The following is a 12,109-nucleotide window of genomic DNA, read 5'->3' on the forward strand; positions in this document are numbered from 1 at the left end:
GTGTGCAAACACGCAATATGGCACGTTTTAAATTGGGGATATAATTTTCCTTCAATACTGAGGGCCCCTGGGGGCTAACTAGCCCACCAAGTGCTTCCAGTAAGCGCCACTGAGCTGCATTGCAGAGAGGTGGTCCAGGCCGTGCCACTTTTTACACCTCTCTGCAACGCAGCTCTGTGGCACTTACTGGAGGTACCTAGTGGGCTAGTTGGACCCTAGGGACCCTCAGGATTCAAATGAACGTAATCTCCCAACTAAAAACGGACACAGGGCGTGTTTACACAGTGGTGAAGGGAGGGGACGGGGCCTGAGTGAACGTGTGCAAAAACGCCCTGTGGCCCGTTTTAAGAGGTAGTTTTAATCCCCCTGCCCTATTATATACTAGGGGCTTACAGAGGAGGTGATGCTAATCACAGGGGGACCCCAACGCATAATGTTCCCTAGTGTATGTAGGTGTTTCCACTGTATTCTAAGTGTCTTTTAACATAGCACTGGCTCTAGGACTGGTTAGTCAGACTCAGTTACCACCAGTATCCGTCTGAAAAAGTTGAGGGTACAGGATGATTTTGCAACAAGGCTTCTTTCTGCTCTTTTGTTTGTTCTTTCTGCACGTTATCCTTCTTCCTGCACTTTTCTTCATCTTTGAGGACTTCTGTTGCTTCTTTCTGCATTTCTTTTTTTTCTTTCTGTGCGTTTTTTCTTCTTTCTTTACATGTCCTATCTCTGTAGGCATAGTTAGAAATTAGCATTTAAAAAACCTTTGAAATTCATTGAAAAAACCATTGGTTTCAGGCACGTTATAGTTAGGAATTAGCATTTAAAAAACCTCAGAAATTCACTGAAAAAACCATAGGTTTCAGGGGTGGTATAGTTAGCTGGACTTTTCACTTGTACAAAACCATTGAAATTCCCCCGTTATAGTTAGTTCAGCTAACTATAACTCGCGCGCCCGCAATGCACTGCTGATGACGTCACATATTACATCACTCATAACATGGTCAGTGACATCACTGATGACATCACTGATGACATCATCCTTGTGATAGAGTGGCAGACCTCCTCTCACCCTAATATAGCCTTTGATACACACATTCAAAAATAGAGACTAAACTTTTCAAAACAATGGACATACCAATACTAGTTACAACAACCTCTTCAGTAATTCTAAGATCCACATACACATCCACTCGTTCACCAACAGTCCTATACAGTCACTCATACATGTATTCACTCATCATATGTACTCATACACCTATACATCCTGTTACACAATGCCACTCATCCATAGAGTTACTCACACACAGTCACTCATGCTAATAAAGAATCAAACATACATTTACTTGTATATACAGTTATACACACACCACCACACTTACTTCTACGGAAACTTACACATACTTAGTCTTTTAAACAATCACTTCTAGAAACACATACTTGTTCATACAGGAACTCTTTCAATCTCTCACTTATACTCACTTATATACACCAATACTCACATATACCAGTTTAAAACATATGTAGTTACTCATAAAGACACTATTGAGACAGTCATTCACTCACTAACACACCCATACACACACTCATCCACCCATACAGTCCTGCACACATGCTGTCTTCAACACATACAAAGAGTCACTCATTCATGCACCTATGCACTATGTAATACCCCCCACCGAACCATGCAGACACTCAGACTGATACTCAAAAAACCAACTAATAACCTATATAGACACCCATGTAGCTACTCACCAACCCATGCAGCCACTTATACACAAAGTGAGAGACTGATACAGATATTTACATATTTAAACATTACTCACTAAGCCATGTATTCACTATGATACACTTAATCAGTCAGTTACACAATCAATTTTTCAAAAACAAATCATCCATTTAGACACTTATATACCCATTTATTCTTCCATCGACCTTGAGATATACATATATAAAACATTTAATTTTCAGAAAAACACACATTCACTGGATGATGTCATCAGTGATGTCATGAGTGATGTCACTGACCATGTCATGAGTGATGTAATATGTGACGTCATCAGCAGTGCATTGCGGGCGCGCGAGTTATAGTTAGCTGAACTAACTATAACGGGGGAATTTCAATGGTTTTGTACAAGTGAAAAGTCCAGCTAACTATAACACCCCTGAAACCTATGGTTTTTTCAGTGAATATATAAAGTTTCATTTTGATGTTTATTTCTGCCATCTATGCTTGTTGTAATGCAAGAACGTTAAGTGCATGCACTACGTACGAGACGCGGTAGATAGCAGTCGCTCGGCCGCGAAAAAGCAGGGGCATTTTTAAACAAGGGAAGCAGTTACATACAAGAAACTTAAAAGCGCACGTTTTCATTCCAGGAAAGACAGCCGTTAGACAGTAAATAAAGCTTTACATATGTACAGACTAGAAAATCAGTTAGGCTTTCCCTACCTCCCCGTTTCAGTTTTTTGTGGTGCCGGGGAAGGGCTCCGTTGCCCTTTGGGCAAGGATGGCTGCTAATATCTCAGCCGCATACCAACAAAATACCGCAAATTGACTATTTTTCCACCGCTTCTTGGCAGCGTTCACAGGTTATGACTCATTACCAATTCTCCAGCAGGGTTGGCCTGTTATGTCACTCTCCCACAAGATTGTGGGGTCAAGCTAAACTAGGTTTAGGGGTAGAAATAGGCTAAGTCGTACTTCCTAAGCCGCAATTGCGCACACGGCTTCTTCAGGCAGACACGTCAGGGGTGAATGCGCTGCAGCTATGGGCTTCGTGTCAATAAAATAGGACTTTGCCATATACAACAGTCCATAATCTGGATGTTCGCAACAGGGATCCGGTAAACTGTTCAGTGATCACGCTTCCATTCTACAGATACTACATTAGACGAATGATAAAGTTCCACAGTACATTTAGCAACATGGAATTCCAGTGACCAGAACACTACATGATGCACCCCCACCCGTAATGGTTACACAAACATATGTCCGTTCCTTTTACTGTAAAGCACATAAAATGGCAATCACGCCGTCTGCGTATAGGATAATTACAACAATGCAACAAGATTCCAAAATCTAAGCCAGCCTCTCTCAAATACCTATTAGCTGGACCGCAGTTATCAGACTTTGCATGTGGACGAGATAAGATATGTGCTTCCTGAATAACCCTTGAACAGCCCACGTGACACCTTGGGTACCTCCCAATACGCGGAATCCTTGCCGAATTTGGTCATACCATTAGTGAATGGTGCAAAACTTTTACTAACTGTTCTTGAGTCCAGCCCAGTTATAGTCAATGGGGACATGATGGTTTCGGATATCCCACCCAGGCCTGTCATACGACAGGCACGGGGGAATCGGGAGGGGGCGGTCCTTAAGAGAAAACGTGGTCCTCAAAAGGTGGTGGACGGCTGTCTAAGCTTCCGAAACATTCCAATACTATTGACCATTCTGTCTTGGATAAGGATATGGAGGCTCCCACCACCCCTGACATCAATGTACCAGACACCATACTTACATCTAATCTAAGAGAAGGGACCTCCCCCGTAGCTACACCAGCTGGGGGGACTTACTCATCCAAAAAATGGGAGACCTCCTTAGGTCCATTATTCACCCCCTCGAGTTGAGACTTCACCAGATAGAGCTTAGGCTAGGGAATATTGAGAAGGCAACCTCAGTTAAAGTAAACTGCTCAAAAACTATCACTCCTGTAGATCAGGGTGCCACATCAAGCAATACCCAGGCAGGGCAACCAACACCAAACCATCTAGTGCCACCACCCCCGCACCTCCCAACAGAGGTAGGTAGTCGGGATACTTGTGTCTCCAATCGTAATCATAATTACAAGGGTGCAGTTACGACTGCGAATATTAAGGATAAATCACAAGAGCTATTCCATCCTGCTCAGGGTTCGGCCCCAATTCATAAGATCAGAATGGATCTTCCTCCGGAATCCAGTCCCTATGTAGTTGTTCTCACTGGGGTACCCGATTTAACAGACTCAAACGGCGAATCTTTTAATTCTCTTAAAAATAAAGTTGCGGACTGGCTAAATAAGAACAGACCGCTTCCAACTTATGCTAGTAGCAAGATAATCATGGTCTGTAGGGCTTCCTGGGTGGGTCACAGTCCAAAGACCATCAAAGGAGACTGTATTTTGGTAAATTTTAGGGACCCCCGTACAGTAGCCCACATATGTGGTTGGGCCCATAGCGATACTGTTACCACCATACAACCATTTCCCTTGACCTATTTCTATCCTTCTAATTCCGTATGTTACAACTACGGGTGGGATTCTGATTGGACGGGAGAGGTATATAGAGGTAAGGCTAAGAACTACAGGGCTGGGTTGACCCAACCACATACACTTCACCCACATTTCGACTTCCAATCAGTATAGCTGCCTGGACTTGGTGGGCTGACTGTACGCAAACCAGGGGGTCAGTGTGGGGCTTGAGTGCAATAATGGAGGGTCCAAACTATACTTCAGATAAAGGGTCATTAGGATACAACCGAGCAGGTAGCTATATGGGCCCTAGTAGAGAGATCACAAACTCTACACCTCTGGAAACCCCATCACTATTTGCTAATCTGGACTCTAGTGATTTATTCCCAGTTGACAAAACACCCGACCCAAGTGTTGTTCCGGCAGGAGAAGCTATGACCCAAGGGAGCATTGGGCAAGGGGCAGGGATTCTTAGCTCCCCCCGGGATACTTCATACTCTTTACTCAGAATATTGTCTTGGAATGTAGCAGGGCTGCCTAACAAAGTAACGTGCCCGGAATGGGGATTCTTTATTGATAAGAGCGACGCATGCCTTTTCCAGGAGACATGGGCCCGAGATAACCAGCTACGTAGGGGCTTTGCTTCTTTTAGTGTGCCGGCAAGTTGGGGAGGGAAGGGGCACCCGTCAGGGGGCCTCATCATTTGGGTGGGTTAACATTTGGGTTGTAGGGCTACACCAATGACCACTCATTCTCAAGATATACAATGTGTTGTGCTTGAATGGCCTAACTTATCTAAACTCGCTCTTGTTAATGTATACGCACGGCCGGTTAGTGGTGCTAAGGAATCTCCAACCATTGAGGAAATGTCTTTTTTACACACTATTCCTAGTGATGTACACCTTGTGGTTGGGGGTGACTTGAACTGCCATTTTGAACCACTGGCCGGTTTAAGGGATGGTGTTTCAATGGCAGAGGACGACCATTGGGCAATTCCGTTACCCCAGGCACCAGATTCGGGGTCATGGTCTCCCTTAGCCATTCAAATTACTTCTCTAACCCTGAATCACTCAATCAGGGCTTGCAATGGCCGCACGTCTTCAGACACGCCAGCAAAGCGTACATTAAACAAAGTTGGCCACGAGTCTCGCCTGGACTACATCCTGGTTGAAACAAGGCTGTGGCCCAGGGTCTTCGACTTTGCTGTTTCCCCCAGAATTTAGAGCGACCACAACGCCCTGATTTTGGAGCTAAGCTTGGCTGGTTTTCAGAACAAAACTCGCACGAGCCCTGTGGACTTAGGCACTAGGCTGACCATTTCTAACAACAGGCGCAGAGTCAGGTGGGCCAATTTGGTAGCCCACCCGGAAGAACTATACAATCTATATCTAGGGATAGTTCCCGTATTTGATGAGGTAAGCGCTTTAATTGCTCAACCTTGCCCCACTGATTACCACCTTAAACTCCAGGCACTTCATGTTGCCTTAGTAAGTACCCTGGCTGAAGTGTTGAACCCTCCGGCACCTAGACGGACCAAGAGGGCTTATCCGTCCTCCTGGTACAACGCCTCCTGCAGAAAGTCTAAATCAAAGCTTATACAGGCACTCAAGCAGAACAACAACAAACTCTTAATAAAAGAAAGGAGAGTTGAATATAGACGACTGCTTGAGTGTGCAAAGACTGAGTGGGACCATGATAAATGGACAAATTTGACAGTTGCCCTCGCAACTAGAAACCACCGGGAATTTTGGTCCATTGTCAACACTGGCTCTGGGGAGCCGGTGTCGGCAATTGAACCCAATATAGCAGCGGAGGCTTGGGAGGAGCACTTCCGGAGCCTGTACAGCTCAGATGAGGGCTTTGAATCTGGGGGGGATTGATAGGAACATGCTTATATCCACCTCATCCGAGGCGCTGTTCGAATTTACGCTAGAAGAGGTCCATGAAGCAATTGGTAAAGTTATACCTGGTAAAGCCCCGGGATTAGATAAACTCCCGGGTGACCTCTTTAGACACGAACCAAGGATATGGGCCCCATATTTGTGCATCTTGTACAATGCCATCCTGAGAGGCATGGAGGTGCCCTGTACTTGGCTGGGCGCAGAGATAGTCCCTATTTTTAAGAGGGGCTCTCCTCTGCTCCCAGCCAACTACAGGCACATCAGCCTTATAGATGTTCCGCAAAAGATCTTTGCGAGGTTAATTTTAAATCATCTGCAGGATTGGATTGATGAGCATTCGGTAATGAGCCCATTCCAGGCAGGATTTAGGAAAAACACGTCCACTATGGATCAGATTTTCTGTCTCTCTCTTATTTTGGAAGACGGTTACACTGGAGGGTGGCAGCCTCTATATGGTGTTTGTGGACCTTCGCGCCGCCTTCGATCTGGTCCCACGCCAGAAATTGTGGTCTGTACTCTATGAGTTGGGTATACCGCATCATCTTTTGCACATTTTGAGGAGGCTCCATGAAGCAAATTTTGCCAGGGTAAGGTGTGGGAAGGATGGAGCCTTGCCAACACGATTCTCCGTTGACAGAGGGGTAAGGCAGGGCTGTGTTTTGGCACCGACCCTGTTCTGCCTCCATGTCAACGGAGTGATCACTCATCTGAATACGGTTCGAAACACTGATGCCCCAAAGCTGGCAGGAAATCGGTTGCCTGCAATTATGTTTGCAGACGACACCCTCCTGCTCTCAAAATCCCCAATGGGGATTCAACGCATACTGGATGGATTTGAGTCTTTTTGCCTTGAGCGGGGATTGGAGATCAATGCACTAAAAACTAAATTCATGATTTTCAATCCACCAGCGACTACTCGCCCCAGTCCAAAAATAGGCACTACAAGACTGGAGAGGGTCCATATATTTGATTACTTAGGGGTAACTATCAATGAGAGTATGACGTGCCCCCCCCCCCCCCCCCCCCCAGCAAACCAAGTCCCAACTGAAATTGGCACAGTTGGCAGGGGGCATTCTAAAGCTTGATAACAAGTCGACCATAAAGCCAATAGGACCACCACTAGAGATTTATAAAACACAAGCCAGGGGTGCGGTGATGTATGGGGGTGAACTATGGGGTCATGTTTGTAAGTCTGACATCAGCATGACTGAAAATAAATTTCTAAGAAAACTATTGGCCCTACCATCCAGCACTCCACTCCTCCCATTGAGGTTAGATCTAGGTATTAGACCGATCGCCCATGCGCTTGGCATCAAACCCTTAAGGTTGCTCTGGGCAACTCCTGAGTTATCAAATTACAGGTTGGAATTGGCAGAATTACTATGTATGCCCAAGATATGGAAAATTCCCTGGCTTATGTATGTTAAGAGCGAATGTGGTAGGTTGGGCATACCTGCCTTATGGGACGACCCTCTGAATAGTTGTAACGCGATCTCTCGCAAACACCTCTCTAGATTGTTCTATGATAGTAAGTTTGATTCTCTCCTCCATAATCAAGAGGTGGGCACTCTCACAGAATCTTTTTAAAGATTAAACATGTATATAATTTTGAACTTTTTTTTAGATGACATTTACCCCATTTTAGCCAGGAAACTGTATCTGCAATGGAGATATGGAACCCTACCGCTTAGAGCATTTACGACCAGGTGGTCTACCTCTTCTCCAATGAATTGTCCCGGTTGCAATTGCGATAATGAAAATGAACTTCATGTTTTATTTTTTTGCCCGGCTTATAGCAACCCTGGAAGGTATTGGCTCGTACCTTTGTGTAAAAATCTGGGGTTCGCTCGCTGCATGAATGCATTCCGAATACTCAAATCAGATGTGACGAGATCTACCGTATTCGCTGTTTCAAAATTCCTGGCTGCTATATGGTTTAAGCGACGTGTACTACTGAAAACTGCATAAATCGCTAATCTGGATGTACAGTTTCCTTCTCACATTTTTAACTGTCTTTAATAATATAACTAGTTTTGGGGTTCATTATATATATATATATATATATATATATATATATATATATATATATATATATATATATATATACACACACACATATACATATACATACACACTTCTTTTATGGCTATCATGCCGAAACAAAGATTTTACAGCTACAGGTTGCGCTAAGAATATTAAAGTCCAGTACTCAAGAGGCAATTGTAATAGCCATAGCGAAATTTCTGGGATGGGCTTGGAGAATAAGGCAACAGTTTGAGAAAAAAAAAAAACCAGACTGCGACAGTAAACTCTAGTGTTCTGTCTTCTGCTTAGTTTCTTTTATTTGGCATCGCTAAATATGGTATATATTTATAAATGTTTTATATTTGTATATTTGCATAGGGGCAAAATTTCCTTTTGGCTCGTCCTTTTTAAACATTTTTAACAGGGATTCATATTGGTCAGTCTTTTTAGTGGATACTCGCTGTTCTTAATATGTTTTTTAATATATGTATTATTATATTTCTGTAAAAGTTCCTAAAGAATAATGGATTTCATCTATGTGATGTTGCTAATATCCGGTCTTTTATTATCAATTTGGTCGAAATAAAGACAAATAAAATTAATGAAATGCTTCCTGAATAACCTTGAACAGCTCACGTGAAGATACTCCACCCGTTCATAAGTAAGTTAATAAAACAATGAAATGTTACATACGTGAAGGTGCCCCATAATCCTCACGCCAGTGCTGTTCTGGATAAACAATAAACACCCCGTCTAGACAATTACTCAGCTGCATATGGCAGAGCAGGTAGGAATACAAACCCACGGCTGAGGCGCGGCACTGCCCTACCAATGGGAAAACCAGACTGCATAATTACAAAAGGTCTCCATGAGCAACTTGCTCATTATTATGCCACAGCAAACCACCTCTGATTGCAAACTAAGGGGAAGCAAACGTTGACAACTACAGTACGGGTAAAGGTTAACTACTTCAACAATACAATCCATTTACACAGATCATACAAAGGAATCTAAACCGGTTTATAACTATACAACTGCTTTGCACAAATCAAGTAGGACAGATTCCCTCTCCTAGGGTTCCAGCCAGATCTACACCAGACCTCACCAAGGGAAGACAGCGTGTGCACATCTATGCACCCCAAATATCAAATTCTATTTTCTGAAGCAGATAACGGCATTCATTATGTAACGATTTTAACAACAAAATACCAACATGCATTCTAAAAATCCTAAAACTGAAATAGGAATTTTTATATGCGCCCATCCCACTACCAGAGAACTGCAGGACATATCTGTAGCAGAACAAACATGAACCTCCAGAGGGCTGAAGGCTGTAAACACTAAACTAGATACTGAAATAAGACTGGTATTTCGAAAAGCGTGCAGACGAGGCACAACTACGGAACACAGTTCATACAATTTTATAAAGACAAAAAAAAAAAGCTTGTCCTATAAAATCACATCCCAGCCTAGGTTCCCCAGCATCAGCTATGCCTTCGTAGTATAAAACATTACAAGAGGCAGGGGCGATCTTTCCCTATCCTAACCAACAGCAGAAGCAGGAAGGAAATGCTCCAGCTAGGGCCAACCTTTAGCATCGGACAACAGTGGAAACCTAGGCCTGGACACCAAAATCAAAACAAAATCAAAATCAAAATTAGCGTACCAGGTTACTAAAAACCGGCCACATTTGCAAGTCAGGCCAGTTTTCAGCTTATAAAGACAACTGCATGAGTATTTTGCAAGGTATAGGAGAATGCATGCATTCATTCGTTTGCTGCAGGCAATGTTTGTGGTAATTTCAGGTAAATCAATCTTAAAAACCGGAAAACCTGACCATAAAGGGAGCTCACAAACTTCTAAAAACTGCCCTACACATTAATCTGTTAGATCTGCCAATCGGACACTGCCTGATTGTGCTATAAACCAGTCAGAACCTGGTGGGAATTCCTCCAACAACAAGGGCGTCTCACAAGCAGCGGCACCCTGTTATAGGACCGATTTGCAAAACTTTTGTTTACACTTTGGTCGTGGCAAGCCACTTTTCTCTATATAGTTCTGTAATCTGTGTACGTTCATAAAATCCAGGGCTATAAATTCGGAGGTGAATTCAAAAAGTGCATACAAACACATTCGTCAGCAAAATTAGGTGTGCTATACGTCCTTGAAGGGAGCACCACCCTCTTACTTCCCTCGGAAACCCTCTTGAGTTCCGTTTTCAGTGGTATCGACTTCCCTCTCATCCCCTTACCTAGTGCCTACCCACGCCCATGGGACACGCCCAACAGCAGCTGAAATGCACCACCCTGTGCTCTCCTGTAGCCTCATAACAACCGTCATGGCCTTCCTCTGGCACCATTTATCACTCGGCCTGACACCTCAATCTGGCAGCAGGTGTGCCCCTTCTCTCTGAAAAACACATTGGTGCCACTCGGGACATTCACCAGTGTCACTCTTCTCACCTGCGTCTGACCCCGCCTCCAGTCCGCCCCGGCAGTACGTGTGCTGCACCTCCCTGAAGAATGCTTTTGTGTCTCGCAGGCTCTGCTGCAGGCGAGCACGGTACTTGTTGTAATGAATAAAGCTGCGACTCAGCTCCCTGGCCGGGCCGGGCCTCCCGTCGCCGCTGGGCTCCATCTCCAGTCACTCCTCTGTGCTGCAAACACCGCGAACGAACCCCTAGCACCTTTATCTTGCGGGACCACCAGGGGGCAATGGGGGAGCTACCGCGCCTGCGCACCACTCTTTGGGTCTGATAGCCAGTGTAGATAGTCTTTGACAGCACAGAAGCAAAGGCAGGTGATACGAATGCGCATGCGCGCAGAACTTCTTGAGCCACATCTGCGCATGTACAACCCCATGCTGTAGAACTAATACGGCCGTGAAATTTAACGCATGCGCACCATCCATAAACAACACTCCTCCCTTTAGTGTCTTACTCTTGCGTCTGCTTTTTTTTCAAATCTGATGTTTCTGTAGTGTTGTCACCTAAATAGGAGTCAAAATCTGCACCAGTGGCTAGGATACTGCATTCTTTGAAAGTTAAAATTCTTCACTAGGTAAATTTGAATACTGCAGGTGATGCAGCGCAAGGGGCAATATTTACATATTCTCCCTATGTCACAGATTCGTAATCACAACAACTCATCCATACACAAATTCATTGGTGGGGCCCATAACACCAACACGCACTTGTCATTCAATAACTCTCACTCAAATCTGTACATAGGAGAAAAGCGCTGGACATGTGGGTACCTTATTACCTACAGGATAAATTCTTCTTTACATTATATACATTTTATACATATGCACCTACAGAATCCTGACCTTAACATCAAGGCACTCCACCACTTGGTCGATGGACCAATTAGTTGGACTGGTTCATGGTGAATTAGAACCAGTTGAAACACAATTAAAGCCTAGGAAACATTTGGTATTTTCAGTAATTAATTAAAGAACCACAAACTCATTTCGTATGATATCAACATTGTTTATCTAATAATAATTTCCCTGTGTTAGCATTTATGCACTAAAGTTCATAATATAAATTCAGTTTATTTTAAAAAGAAATCAGACATTTAGTAAATAAGCATGAATTTTAGAAAGCGCAGTTAATTAATTACCAATTACCAAGCTTCGACGACTTTCTGAGTAAACAGAGAGTTATCCGCATTCTCTGGTACAATTTCCAGGATAGGCTGCCCGACCCACAGCAAAGATCAAACCGTCAGACGAAATATAAGATACACTCCAAACTTCTCTCCCGAAAACCAAAGAAACCCAAGGCAAACCATTGAAATCATCACCAGCTTAATGCAGACCCAACACCATGAAAGATCAACCCGATGTCCACCCCCCTTTGGCGAATGAGGGCTTTATATACCCTTTTCCCCTCTTACTTCATATTAACATTGTAGGAGAGTAGGATCTGCACTTATGTTGCCCCCACTTTTTTCT

The 12,109-nt window shown here is 43.8% G+C and overlaps 1 protein-coding gene across 1 annotated transcript in view; it reads right to left on the bottom strand.

Annotated features, from left to right (window-relative positions):
- The window catches only part of DSTYK (dual serine/threonine and tyrosine protein kinase), a 665,420-nt gene extending 654,491 nt beyond the window's left edge, over positions 1–10,929 (bottom strand). Inside the window, exon 1 of the mRNA XM_085651221.1 lies at positions 10,615–10,929. Coding sequence (XP_085507347.1) covers positions 10,615–10,789 — 175 coding nt within the window. The 5' untranslated portion in view covers positions 10,790–10,929. The remainder of the gene's footprint in view (positions 1–10,614) is intronic.
- Positions 10,930–12,109: the final 1,180 nt, after the last annotated feature.

This window comes from Triturus cristatus, chromosome 1_1, assembly GCF_964204655.1.
Source record: "Triturus cristatus chromosome 1_1, aTriCri1.1, whole genome shotgun sequence".
In the NCBI taxonomy this organism is placed as follows: Eukaryota; Metazoa; Chordata; class Amphibia; order Caudata; family Salamandridae; genus Triturus; species Triturus cristatus.